This window comes from Myotis daubentonii, chromosome 2, assembly GCF_963259705.1.
Source record: "Myotis daubentonii chromosome 2, mMyoDau2.1, whole genome shotgun sequence".
In the NCBI taxonomy this organism is placed as follows: domain Eukaryota; kingdom Metazoa; phylum Chordata; class Mammalia; order Chiroptera; family Vespertilionidae; genus Myotis; species Myotis daubentonii.
The window spans coordinates 47,506,487-47,521,775 of NC_081841.1; the positions used below are offsets into that span (position 1 = coordinate 47,506,487).

General features: G+C 35.8%; 1 protein-coding gene across 4 annotated transcripts in view; it reads right to left on the reverse strand.

The window, feature by feature from the left end:
• The window catches only part of SCAF11 (SR-related CTD associated factor 11), an 88,367-nt gene that overhangs the window by 34,874 nt on the left and 38,204 nt on the right, over positions 1-15,289 (reverse strand). For 2 of the 4 annotated variants that reach the window (XM_059682648.1, XM_059682647.1), the window contains exons 2-3: positions 14,074-14,155; positions 9,620-9,777 (exon numbers count right to left, since the gene is read on the reverse strand). In XM_059682648.1, the coding sequence (XP_059538631.1) occupies positions 9,620-9,777; positions 14,074-14,134 (219 nt within the window). In that variant the 5' untranslated portion in view covers positions 14,135-14,155. Of the gene's footprint in view, positions 1-1,352; positions 1,407-2,963; positions 3,133-9,619; positions 9,778-14,073; positions 14,156-15,289 lie in introns of all 4 variants that reach the window. The other 2 variants (XM_059682646.1, XM_059682649.1) reach the window with 2 other exon arrangements.

The following is a 15,289-nucleotide window of genomic DNA, read 5'->3' on the forward strand; positions in this document are numbered from 1 at the left end:
TACTTTTATTACTCTGTTAAAATTAAGTAAGTAGGCCTTTATAAAATGCTTTACTACATTCTGAATTAGGAAATGTGACTTTACTATATTAAATTGGTTCAGACTGCTAGAAGTAAAGTAAGCTCAGCTTACTTCTCAGTACTATGGTATGGGTTTAGGATGCTATTACTTTCCCTGCAGAAAGCTTAACCTTAAGAAGCTTTATTACAAGCGGCGACAAAGCTGTCCACATATTTTTTTTTTAAATATATTTTATTGATTTTTTACAGAGAGGAAGGGAGAGAGATAGAGAGTCAGAAACATCGATGAGAGAGAAACATCGATCAGCTGCCTCCTGCACATCTCCTACTGGGGATATGCCCGCAACCCAGGCACATGCCCTTGACCGGAATCGAACCTGGGACCTTTCAGTCCGCAGGCCGACGCTCTATCCACTGAGCCAAACCGGTTTCGGCTGTCCACATATTTTTAATAATGCACAACCAGTAGCAATTCTAGTTCAAAGAACTCAACATCATGAATGTGATTGTTGTTTACCACATTAGCATTTACTGTACGTAATTGTTAGTCCAGGTTATATTAGTACATTTATAATTCCAAAGAATATTTATAAGTAAAAACTTTCAAGTACTTATTTTTACCAAAGTTTCAAAATATATTTTTGTTTCTATTTTTTTTTTTTTTTAATATATTTTATTGATTTTTTACAGAGAGGAAGGGAGAGAGAGATAGAGAGTTAGAAACATCGATGAGAGAGAAACATCGATTAGCTGCCTCTTGCACATCTCCTACTGGGGACGTGCCCGCAACCCAGGTACATGCCCTTGACCGGAATCGAACCCGGGACCTTTCAGTCCGCAGGCCGACGCTCTATCCACTGAGCCAAACCGGTTTCGGCTTGTTTCTATTTTTAAGGTAAATTTTCATTAACATTCCTAAAAAGAAAAAATAATAAATGAAAATATGTTCCCTTCAATGTTTATTAAAAAAATATTAAGACGTGTAAAGGCTCTGGATTTATATTCTATTTTCATAGCCTGTCCTTGGGTATTACCTTGAACAAGTAACATAGTCTCTCTGTTTCTCAGTTACCTTATTAGTGAAACGGAGATACTAATAGAACTTATTCCTAAGGTGTTTATGGGGGGGAAAAGGAATTAATAACCTTAGAAGAGTGTGTGGCATATATTAAGTATTGTATAAAGCCCATCAACTAGCTTTATTGGACTAACAACAAAATAGCTTGGTCCATTAATAAACCACAATATGATGTATATATATGGTGGGCAAAAGCAGGTATACAGTTGTGAGTATGTTAAACAGAGTTAATAAAGTTATTGTGATAATCATACCTGCACATCTTTTTCCATATGAACAACTGTAAACCCTCTTTGTCCACCTGTGTACTTGTAAGAGACATGAGTCCTTAATAATTTTTTATTGGAATTTATAAAATTCATGACATGAAAATTAAACTTTATCATTTTATTATAGCTATTTCAATATATAACACTAAGATCCAAAGAAAGCCACTCTGTGTTCAAAAAATGTATTCCATATCAGATGTATTGAATCTTTCAAAAACTCTGAAATTACACAATCCCATTTTATTAAATGTCCTCTGTTGACATCAGCTAAATGGCACTTTTTCCTTTACAATGTTCAAACTGATAATCTGAGCCATTCCATTTTTATCTGTTCTGAATAATGGGGTTCTGAGTAAGATTTTGTTTTTATTCTTTTTTCCTTATGCACAATTGCCATGAATTTATCTATGGATTTCACTTGAAAGGTTCTACTGCTATCACGTAAAAAAAAAGAAAGAAAACAGAAGAAAAAGCAGTAGTGGGAAAAACATTGCTATCTATTATCACAATCTGCATATACTTACATTTCCTAAAAACAATCTAGTCAACACTAGAAAATAAGTTAATAGATTTTCTTTGGTTCAGGCTCAGTCAATCAGAAAAATTTCTTAAAACCAAGTTATTGTCTCCAAGTTAACAAAAGCTCAGAAAACAAGCTTCCTAGGGTAGATAAAATATCTTTGCTATTGCTACTGAGAAATGATGATATCCATTTCTGACCTTAGAACAGTTTAGCAAAGCATTTCAAAGGAGAAACAGAAAGGAAATTCAGTTATTTTGAGTTAATCTTCATAGCATACTTCAATAAATTAAAACAGATATTTAAAAATTAAGCAGATCTTCAATTTTTGTTAATTTATACTGTAAGAAAAATATAAGCTATTTCAACACAAAGTTCAAAGACACCATCATTACTAGACAGTAAAGCATAAAATTACATATATAATGTGATGATCAAATAGCTATATTAGAAAAGTTTTACAAGTAGATTTTTTAAATTATTTGTACTGCCCTAATTTTAAGGCATTTCCAAAGGTACTTCACCCTTAGATCCAGCAGATACCGATTTGGAAAATTCAAAGACAATTTAATCTGTTTCCAGAGTTTGTATCACTAAGCTAATTTAATTTTTGGTTATATGGTTTTAAAAATTCACATTTAAAACTAATGTAGAATATTTTTAACTAACAGAACTGCCCTTTCTGCTTAAGATGATTTTAGTTTTGGAAAATTATCCCAAATTTTGTTTTACTTATAAACAACAAAAATAAATACCCCTTGATAATTCACCATCTTGATTCCTTATATACAACAAACATATTCTTCATTAATTATTCAGCTTTTAAATCAACATGGCTTTCATTTTAATAATTTTTAAAGTATCTAATTTAATTAGTTTCATAAGCAAAGCAGTCCAATATCATCATTCAACTTTGTGATACAGCTAGTAAATATAATAGAATTTGATCACTGCTTTACATTGTAATGTATACTTAAAAAACAGAGCTTATTTACATTTTACTGTGAATGCTCTGTATCAGTTGAGGCAATTTTGATAGAAAAAAAAATCTTCCTAATGATTTCAGTAAAACATACCCTAGTATTCTGAAGCGTTGTAAATTCCCAGCTCAGACAAACCCATATTTAAATGTAAGAACAGGAAACCTTCCTTATTTGGGAATTCAGGATTCTTGATTTCTAATATTTCTTGCTTCCTGCTGCTGCTCTATCCTCAATCACAAAGGCTGCCTACAGATAGCCCCTCCTAGAGAGAGAGAAGCAAGTGTTAAAGATAAGTGCTTAAAGACTAAAGCTCAGTATCTATGTTTAACACCAAGGTTTGTCTGTTCGTGGGAATCTCTAGAACATCTATCTCTCCTACTAATAAATACAATACATTATATAAAACTTAGTTCAAAATCAAATAAAGATGATTTAGAAATGCACACCATTACAGGTTGATGCTTATTTTAAAGTTTTTAACCAGGACCTATCCTTTCAAGTTGATGGTTCCAAGATACCTAGCCTGGACCTCCAAAGAAAGTGCTCACCTGTAGTCAGCCTATATGTTCCCTACCACGCTTAAACAGTTCTGTCAAGACAGTCCTGGAGATAGTCCTCATCATTCCACATTAGTGAAACTGTGGTTCTTTATAACAGCTTTCAGGAATGTATTCCTAAAGGACAATGGCTATCAGTGAAAATTAACACAAGAAAGCATTTTATCTAACTACTCAAAGAAAATCCTTTCGGGTTCTCAAAAATACATTACCGCAGTTGGGTAGAATTACTTTTAATCTTAATTTCTTTTGACATTTAATAGTTAAGACTTTTTCTAACATAAAAACAAAATTCTGTAAACTACCTGTATAAATCATTTTACAAACTCTGACATTCAAAATTAGGCTATACAGAAATACACATTAATTTACCCAACTGGTGAAAATAGACTATTAAGTTAAAGTCTATTACACAGGTAATGAGTGTTCACAATGTAAAAATTTTCTTTGTTCTACCAAAGGTTTTACCAGAGGATTAATCTACAAGGTGAAAACAATGGGGGATTTGTAAAAATTAGTCACATTTCAAGTTTTGGTGAAAACAGAACTAGCAACCTCTCTAACCCACTTTAAGGATGATGATTAGATAGCCCTAAATCACTTATTGATTGTACAACTTGTAATATTAAACGAAATAATGTATTTGACAATGTTTTATAAATGATAAAGGTAAGGACTAACAGTAGCACTCCACAGGTATGTTTAAATTATTATTTACAGAGCGCTATACAACAGAGAGGTTCAGGAATAAAGAAAAATATACATTTTAAGAAAAACTGATTTAAAAAATTCAGACAAAATTTTGCTGAATTTGTAATTGAAAAATAATCTAATCACCAGAATGAAGTGTAGATTTATATTTGCTGTATAAAGGAACATCTGTATATAAAATACATCACTAATTAAGATATGTCAGTCATATTTTGATTTTTGGTATTTAATATTAATTCAAGAATATACTCCTCACCTGTCTGCATTGAATACTGTTGTTTGACATCTTCAAGAACGGTAGTCACCATAGTAAGACTTTCTTCATTTCTAGTCTCATGAGAGAAAACATACTTTTCCCAACTGTCCAATTTTTATTTCATTAACCTTACTTTCTCAAACTGAAGCTGTTAGCATTTGATATGAAATGGAAGGCTGAGATAAATAAATTGAGGGAAAGTAATTTGCTTATAGTAAGAAAGCTAATGACATTTCAAAAATCACTTAAAAGATAAGAAAATATTTTTTATTTCTTAAAAGAGAAAAGAACCCTTGGATATCAGGAATCTCGTAATCAATATATTATTGCATGTCCCTTTAAATACAGTAAAAACTCTTGAATACTTCAAGCATGAAATGTTTCCAAGTTCTCAAACTTTACCTTCTTAAGAGCCAAAATTTTAACCACTTCTTGGCAACCTGCCAAATCATAAACCCTATTTTCTTAACTAGTATGTGTGTGAAGGGGGTATCTTCTTGTCTGTAGGGGTTCATAATTATAATCAGTTGTCACTACCATAGCCATGTGTCAGACTTCTCTAGCTTTCGCCTAATCATTGACACTTAAGTGCCGCTTAACAATGGGGACACATTCTGAAAAGTGCAATTGCATCATTAGGAGACTGTACTGTTGTGAAAACCTACACTATGTTATAGCCTATTGCTCCTAGGCTGTAAGCCTGGACAGCATGTGACTATACAAAACGACAGAGATTAAATTGAGCACAAGATAAAATGGTGCACTCAAGAAACATGATATTCACAATATATATGATACTGCTGCCAGTTCAACACAGCATACTGCTTTATAGCAAACTTTTTTAATAGGTAGAAAGAGTACATTCTAAAATAACAATTAAAAGTATAGCACAGTAAATTATAACCCAGTAACATAGTTGTTTATCTTATCAAGTATTATGTACATAATGGTATGTGCTATACTTTTATACGACTGGCAGCACAGTGGGTTTGTTTACACCAGCATCACCCCAAATATGTAAGTAATGCATCGTCCTACAATGCTATGATGGCGATGACTTGAAGGCAAAAGGAACTTTTTAGCTCCAGTATAATCTTACTAGAGGCCAGGTGCACAAAATTCATGCACGGGTAGGGTCCCTAGGCCTAGCTGGCGATCAGGGCCAGCCGGAGCCTTCCTTTCCTGGCTGCCGGCTGCTGGTTGGGGTCTTCCTTCCCTAGATACTGGCCAGGGCCTCCCTTCCCTGGCTGCCGGCTGCCGGCCGGGGTCTTCTTTCCCTAGCTGCTGGCTGGGGCCTTCCTTCGTTCCATGACACCCGCTGGTGGTCAGCGCAGGTCAAGCGAGGAACCGAACTCCCGGTCTCCTGGTCGAACTCCCAAGGGGACACTTTGCATATTAGCCTTTTATAAATATAGATGGGACCACTGTCATATACACAGTCTATAGCTGACCAAAATGTCATTATGCAGTGCATAACTAAACTTTAAAATGTGCTAAGTTAAACTTGTGTGCAAATTAAAAACTCTCAATATATTTAGACTGTGTTTTGGCTCACAGTATGGGTAAAATAAGTAACTTTCTGAGTGGCTAATAAACTTAGGAGGTGTATTGGCTCTATACATATTTCATTAGTTTAAAGGCTATCTTTTATTTAGTTTCAGATTCTCAGCTCTAATACTGATGCTTTAACTAATATTTCAACTTTCCTTAATTACTTGTCAAATACTATGTCTTTGTTTACTTCAACATTCTATTTCTACAATTTTATAAACCAACAGGCTTACCTATTATAAATTCATTGAAACTAAACATGGTTATAGAGAATATACTTAACCTGGATTTGTTCTAGTTTCCTCAAGGGCAAGCAATTAGGCTATGGGCCATTTAGGCCACCACAGGTTCCATTATCCTGAATCTTTTTGCCTTAGGTAAAGTGGATTCTATGAAATACCTACAGACTAAGTTAATCACTTTAAAGTCCTTACATGGCTTTTGTTTTAAATAATCAATAAACCCAAATTTTAGACCATGAAGAGATTGAAACTAACTTTGACTTTGGAATAGATACTTTAAGAGCATAAAAAAAGTTCAGGAATGTGTCCAAAACAAATATACTAGATTATTATATACCTTAACTTTACTTGTTCCTTACAGAGCACAACTTCTTCAATGCCTAAAATGTTAATGTGAAGATAAATAAATGAGTCCTTCTTTTTTGGTTCTTGATATCCATTCTGAATATTTCAGTAAACCTTTAGTACAAACTTTGAAATAGCTCAGCTGAATTTCTGAAAGACACATAAGACTAGGAAGATGATCCTGAATACATTTTGTACTGTTTTCTTACTATGTATATTTCCAACTGCTGTAAATCTTACTTTGATTTCTATTTTCCTATTAAACGTGAACATTAGCAAAATTTTAAACTATGGATCAATTTTTAAAAATTATTTTAATTTCAGGCTATCCCTTGAGGTATTTAGAAACAAATTAGCATTCAGAATCCATGTCTTATATCAAACAAACATTGACACCGTGATTTAAATGAAAGAATATATAGGAAAGCCTTAGCATAAGGCCAGGCCAATTAGGAGACTCTGAATATAGACATTTATTTCCTAATCCTGAAATCCAAAGTAAACTGCATGCCTTCTCTTTAAAAACAGGAGGAGTTTTAGGAAAATGAGAAGAAAGAGCTTAATAACTAACAGTCATGAAAAAAAACCCACTAGTGCCCGGTAGGCGTGGCTCGGTGGGTGAGCATTAACCTATGAACCTTTTAAAAGCAATTTGGCTTCAACAAAATGTTTATATCCAAAGGAATAACACAAAAGTAAGAAAATATTACATGCAAGAAAGGTTTTGATTGTAACACTATGTATGTTATCAAGTATCAGGAAGTCACAGTTTGGTTAGGGCACATGCCCAAGTTGTGGGCTCGATCCCCAGTGTGGGGTGTACAGGAGGCAGCAGATCAATGATTCTCTCTCATCCCTGATGTTTCCATCTCTCTCCCTCTCCCTTCCTCTCTCTGAAATCAATAAAAATAAAGTTTAAAAAAAGCAAACCCACTAGCAAATCTAAAATCTGATTCTATTTGTCAAAGCATATATATACTTTGAAACACATCTAATTTTTAACAGACCAATAAAAGATTCAAACTAAAAATTTAGTTCAAAGACTAAGTAATTTTGTTAACCAGTATTAATTTATTATATACAATGAATAATTTATTAGTAGATTGTGCTCTTCTTAATGCTCTATTTAATGGTTTATTTAACTGATTTGATGGCTGCTATCCCCATTAGGGACAACAAAATAATTCAGAATATTCTATTTATGCTCCACTTTCATGGTTAATTACTTTTAAACAATACCATGACACCCCCATCCCACCCTCATCACAATTTATGGTAATACAGAAGGTAAGTACTGTCTTTTAAAAGCAATTTGGCTTCAACAAAATGTTTATATCCAAAGGAGTAACACAAAAGAAAATATTACATGCAAGAAAGGTTTTGATTGTAACACTATGTATGTTAGCAAGTATTTTCAACTTTAAAATATTCAACAATTTAAAAACACAGATAAGTTCAGCACTGTCTACTAGGGTTCACTATGTAGATAGTGCACACCTCTAGATACATATCCTAGAGAAACCTAGAACACATACACCATAATAAAGCTTATGTTTGTGTGAAAGATGCATGTGGAGTGTAAGGAAGAATGGAGAATCGTGTCTATTTTATAAACTGTACTTTTCATAGAGAAAAACACATACTCAGATTATGTGTTGAACTTCACAATTATGTAATCACTGAATACAATCTTATGAAAAGTACTGAATTGAAGCCTTTTGCCCATCCAGTAATACTGCTTCTCTACTGGAAGCAAAAATCTCTATTTAAAAAAATGTAATCACAAAGCAAACCAAGATGCACTGAACTCATCACAGATGAAATCTTTAGTTGAGTGGCATAGAAAAATAAGCATTCTTATTTCGTTAGTCAATGCTCCTGCAAACAGAAATTTATAATTATATAAAATAATTAAACTAAAAATACTGTTTCCCAAACTACCGTTTCACCTATCCTCAGTCCCCTTCTGACGAAGACCAGTCTAGGTTTTAATCTAAACAGAGCTGTTTCCAAGTATACTATTATGAATTCAATTGGTACAAATCTTTTTTCCTTCTCCCAAACCTCAGCCATAGTCAGTATTCAGTTATGTTCTCCTTTCCACACTATTAATGAAAATATAAGTAAATCATAGAACTCTGGAATCCCAATTATGAAATAAGTGATTAACTCCAATGTGCTTAGGGACATCAAACAATTTGAATGTAACTAATGTTAAAAATATTTTTGAGATCTGCCTCCTTTACTAATATGTACACACTGACAAATAACCAATTCTGAAAACAGCCTTATTAGTATGACAATAAACTTTTATTTCACAATCCATAACAATGGGCCTTATAATGAATATTCAATGTACCAGTACCATGATCTACTTAAGTAGGCCCAAACGGAGTCAACATAATAAATACATTAAAGTCTGAAATGTTCTGGTTTTTAATCATTTAAAATCTATGAAGAAATTCAGTAATATCTCTAACACAGATTCTGAAATTAGTTCATACTAAATTAGAAAGTGAAGTTTTAAATTCGTTTCTGCACCTTAAGCTATGAACCTTGGCCAAGTTATAGAATGCAAAAATCCAAATTTCCTCATCTGTAAAATGGAAGGACACTATTATATCTGCTCTGGTTATCCCACAAGGCTGATATAAAGAAGAAATCAAATAATCTATGTAAAAATTCTCTGGAAAATATAAAACACAAAGCAGACAGAAGATGTGATTATTAGTAATAAACATTTATTATCCCAAGATGGTCAAGTTAAACTGATGAATTACTGTATTCTAACAGAAAAAAAAAATAATCTGTTATGCTTATAAGGTTAAATTTCTTTTTTTAAAGATATGCATTTAATTTTTTTAATAAAAGAACAAAAAGTTGAATAAAAAAATAAAAGGAAGAAAATATACTGACAGAATTAGAATAATACAGGGAATTTTTTCCCAAAGTAAGGGGAACACATATTACTGTGAAATAATTTATGAAAGGCAATGTCATTTTAGATTAGGTGGAATGAAATCATGGTAGGAAACTAAAATACAATAACATTTAATATTTATTTAATATTTAATATTTAAAACTCACCTCTGCCCATTTAAGAATACAGGTCATACAGAAGACATGATTACAGCTTTCTGGAAAACCAACTTCCTTCTCTAAGAGGCAATTAAGACATATTGGACATCTGTCAGCTTCACTGTACAACAAACCAGCGGTAGCAGTATTATCTTTGTCTTCTTCACCTGTAAAGTAAAACAGCCATATATGCTTTCAAGTTCTCCAGACCAAATGACATATCTGTGTCAGTATCATGGACTACTACAAAGTAATAGTCCTTTCTACTACAAAGTAATTCAATCTAGATAAATTACAGTAAATATACTCATTGAGCACAATACCCCCAATATTAATTTATGTTTTTTTAATAAGGAAGTGAAAATAATTTTTCATTCATTTAATTTTAAAATAATAGTGACATGGTTAAAAAATTTAGAAGTAAAAAAAAGATTATACTTGTAGTGACAAATCTTCCACTTATATCTACATCTAACCATCCAGTTCTACCCAATGTTTCACAACTGTTAAGTTTCTTTGTCCTTTCAAGGATTTTTTTAAATGCATAGATAAGCAAATCCTAATGCATGTTCTTTCAAACCTCCTTCATACAAATGCTAGATCACAATAACACACCGTCTGCTTTTGTTTGTTTGACCTATTGAATGTTCACTTATTTTTAACCTATGGTTATTACAACAATGCTGCAACAAAAAACTCTGTCATTAAAAACTTTATGTTTTTAATAGTACATAGGATTAAATTCACAAAAATGAAATTGTTAGATCAGTATGTATGTACATTTCTAATTTGAATAGATACACCAAATTATACCCCTTACAGTTTGCACTAATTTAAACACTCAGCCAGCCATGTAACCAACATACAAAGTTACATATTGCTAACTCAAAATAAACACAGGAAACACCAAGATTCAACATAAAATAAAACAAAAATAAAGAAATGGTCAGCTGAAATATGAAAAGTATACACCACACAAATGGAAAATCTGGGATTGTCCTGGGAGCAAATGTCCACACCAGTGTTCAGACCTGGAGATTAAGCCTTAGGACCAACCCAGGTGGGGAAACTGTTTCTGAGAGACTCCCATATTAATCAAAGACCCTCAAATGGTGCTAGTGGTTCCAGAATGGGTTAGGGGAAAACAAATACAACCTCTGGAGGAAGCATCCCTAATTTAGCCCCCCAGGATTCCATAGATTAAATTTACCAAATATTAGCTCATAATCAAACATTGCCAAACCCAAGAAAATAAACTGCCTTGAGTAACAATCTGCAGAAACAATAATTTATTTATTTTTAATATTTATACTAGAGGCCCGGTGCACAAAAATTTGTGCACTCGGGAGGGAGGGGGGGGTCCCTCAGCCCGGCCTGTGCCCTCTCGCAGTCTGGGACCCCTCGGGAGATAACGACCTGCTGGCTTAGGCCTGCTCCCGGGTGGCAGAGGGCAGATCCAATCCCTAGGTGCAGCCCCTGGTCGGGCTCAGAGCAGGGCTGATTGGGGAGTTGGGGCACCGACCCCTGTCATGCACAGAGCAGGGCAGATCGGGAGGTTGCGATGCCACCCTCAGTCACACTCAGGGTAGGGCCGATTAGGGGGTTGGGGCACCGCCCCGTCACACTCAAGGCAGGGTCGATGGGAAGGTTGCGGCGCCACCCCGTCACGCACAGAGCAGGGCCAATCAGGGGGTTGGAGCGCTGCCCCCTGTCACTCACAGAGCAGGGCCCATCAGGGGGGTTGGGGCTCCATACCCTGACACGCACAGAGCAGGGTCGATCAGGGGGTTGGGGAGCTCCCCCCTGTCACGCACAGAGCAGGGCCCATCAGGAAGTTGGGGAGCTCCCCCGTCACGCACAGAGCAGGGCCGATCATGGGGTTGGGGAGCTCTCCCATGTTACACACAGATTAGAGCTGCTAGGGGAGTTTGGGGCGCCACCCCCTGTCACACACAGAGCAGGGCGGATCAGGGGGTTGGGGTGCCGCATCCTGTCACACTCAGGACAGGGCTGATGAGGAGGTTATGGCTCTACCCCGTCACACACAGAGCAGGGCCTGTGGGGGGGTGGGGGGGGGGCGCCGCACCCTGTCACACACAGAGCCGCAGGGCGATCAGGGGGTTGGGGAGCTCCCCCCTATCAGGCACAGAGCAGGGTTGATCAGGGGGTTGGGGTGCCTTCCCCTGTCACGAACAGGGCAGGGCCAATAGGGAGGTTGTGGCCCCGCCCCCTGTCACACACAGAGCCGCAGGGCAATCAGGGGGTTTAGGCGCTGCCCCCTGTCACACTGATCCCGGTGCCAGGAGGCCTCGCGGCTCCGCTGATCCCGGTGCTGGGAGGCATATTACCCTTTTACTATATAGGGTAGAGGCCTGGTGCACGGGTTGGGGCCGACTGGTTTGCCCTGAAGGGTGTCCTGGATCAGGGTGGGAGTCCCCACTAGGGTGCCTGGCCAGCCTGGATGAGGGGATGAGGGCTGTTTTCAGGCTGGCGGGTGACTGAAGCTCCCAACTGCTCCTTTTTTTCTTTTTTCTTTTTTTTTATTCTGGGCCAGCTTTAGCTCTGAGGCTTGGCTCCAGCTCTTAGGCCTCAGCTGCTGAAAGCAGGTATCTGGTTTGTTTGGGTTCTATAATCGAAACACTATTTCAACTCCAGCTCTGAGATCCCGGCTGGCTGAAAGCAGGTTTCTGGGGTTTTGTTTAGCTTCTGTATTTGTAACAATGTTTCAAACCGCAAGCTCAGAGGCCAGCAGCGGCAGGTGGGGAACGTTGGAGTCCTCCGTCACTGAAGCAAGCAAGCCTCATGTTCACTTCAAGCTGCCTGGCTGCCGGCCGCCATCTTGGCTGGCAGTTAATGTGCATATCGCCCTGATTAGCCAATGGAAGGGTAGCAGATGTACGGCTAATTACCATATTTCTCTTTTATTAGATAGGAATATTATCTTTATTTATTATAAACTAGAGACCTGGTGCACAAATTCGTGCACTGGTGGGGTCCCTTGGCCTGGCCAGCAATCAGGGCTGGCTCGCCCAGTCCCAGTTGGGGCCGATGGGGGCCAGCTGGCCAGGAGGGACCACCGGAGGGCTCCAGGGCATGTCCGACCCTCTCGCCCAGTCCCAATGGGTCAGACCCCAGAAGCAAGATAACCTACCGGTCGGAGCTTCTGCCCCCTGGTGGTCAGTGTGCATCATAGCGACTGGTCAAGCAGATGACTGAATGGTCACTTAGTGTCCGATCTGTCGGACACTTAGCATATTACGCTTTTATTATGTAGGATTTATTTAGATACACACTGGCTTTAAATATAAGAATTTTCAACTACTACATAGAATGCTTGAACAGCAGACTAGACCTAGAAGAAAATAATATTTGTGACTAGAAGAAAGATTTCAGGAAACGACCTAAGATTGTAAGAGACAGACAAGGAGATGTAACCTGTGAAAGAGAGGTTGGGAAATTAGGTCAGACCAAAGTCTAACATACTAATTGAAGTCTAGAGGAAAAGAATAAAGGAGAGGCAATGGCTAAGGCAGTAATGACTAGGAAATGATAAAATTAAACAAAAAACAAAAAAACAACACAATCCAACAGATAAAGGATACACAAGGTATGCTTAAACAGGAGAAATGAAAATAATCCATGCTTAGAAACAATGTAGTAAAACTGTATAACATTAAAGATGAAAACAATATTAAAAGCAAAGAGTTAGAAAAGTCAGTTTATCTAAAAGGGAATGACAATTGAGGCTAAAAAGAGATTTCTAGACAATAAGAAAGAAAACAAAAAATGGCTAAATAAGTGATAGAAGAAAAAAAAGAAAAGAAAAAGAAATAAGTGATAGGAGGGGGTAAAAAACTATCAATCCAGAATTGTATATCTATCTTTGAATAGTTTTGAAGAGAAAAAAATAAATACAAAAACCTAAGAGTTGATCACCATTAGACTTTGCAGAAAAGGAACTTAAGGTTTTTTCAGAAGAAAAGAAATAGAGAAAAACAAACCCTTCAAATACTAACTGTATCAAATATCATTTAATTTGTGATGTCTTGAAAAAAATAAACACAAGACACCAAAATGATGGAGGCTATCACCTATAAATCTAGAGTAGGATGATCAGAGTTAAGTGTTCTAAGGTTAAAAGATTAACTTTAGAAACAGAGGAAAATATCAATGCTATTTTAAAAACAAAACAAAGAAAGTATGTAATTCCTAAAAAAGTAGGGAGCAAAAATTTAAGAAGAAGAAAAAGGCCAAGAAACCAAAACCCTTGATCAATTGAAAATAAGATATGAGGGAGAAGGAGAGAATGTGTACACTCCTTATTCAGGCAGCTTATTTGAGAATTTAAGAACAAAATAAATAAAATAAAAACTTCTTGTGTATTTTGAAATGTATAAAAATGAACAGTTTGAAAACACTAAGTTTGCTTTCAACATATAAGCTTCATAAAAATGAAAATTTACCTTCCATATCTTCATACTCCTGATCTCCCACATTTAAGGTATAGACAGTTTTCTTCTTCATTTCTCCTTGAAAAGGGGTTGCCTATAAGATGAATTATAATAGAGACTTTTAATGTATGCCTTCTCCCAATAATATAAAAAAAGACCCAAAACTGTAAGAAATTATTTTACACATAAGAGAACATAGTACAAGCTGATAAATTTTGTGGATAATCCAGTACGTTTTTATACTTCTTGCCATCAAGTACACTGAAAGGTAAAGCCTTACATAAGTATTAACCAACAAAGACTAAATGATAAATTGTGTGGTCAGACATAAATTGGAACATAGAAAAAAAGATATCAATTTGGACTAGATTTTTCATTGAAGGTGATAGGTTATATATGTTGAGGAGTTCAAGGCAACAAAGAAACAACATAGTATATAAAGGAAAAAAATAGTATTTACTAGGCCAATCTGACAAGAACAAGAGTGAATAAGTGAAACTGAGAGAAAGTGAGTGTGCGTGTGTGTATGTACTGAGGAAAGATGAGCATGTATGCCAAGAAGTTCATCAGAAAGATTACAATGAGGGGTAATGAGAGTAATAAGCAGAGCAATGTAAATCAAGTAGAATTAGATTATAGAGGTATCACTAATGGTTTACTAATAAGTTTAAATTCAATCTTATATAAATAAATAAATAAATAAATACATACATACATACATACATACATACATACATACAAAAGATCAATGAAACCAAGAGCTGGTTCATTGAAAGGATAAACAAGATTGATGAACCTCTAGCCAGGTTCACCATGAAGGAGAGAGGACCCAAATAAACAAAATCAGAAATAAAAGAGGCGAAATAACAGCAAACCCCACAGAAATACAAAGGATTGTGAAAAAAATTACTATAAATAACTATATTCCAACAAACTGGTGAACCTAGAAGAAATGGACATATTCCTAGAAAAATACAACCTTCCAAAACACAATCAGGAAGAATAAAAAAAATCTGAAAAGGCTGATAACTATGGAGGAAATTGAAGCAGTATTTAAAAAAACTTCCAGCAAACAAAAGCCCTGGGCCAGACAGAATCACAGGGGAGTTTTACCAAACATTGAAAAAGGAACTAAAACCTATCCTTCTCAGACTATTCCAAAAAATTCAAGAGGAAGGAACACTTCCAAGCTCTTTTTTTAAAGACAGCATTACCCTAAACCCAAAAC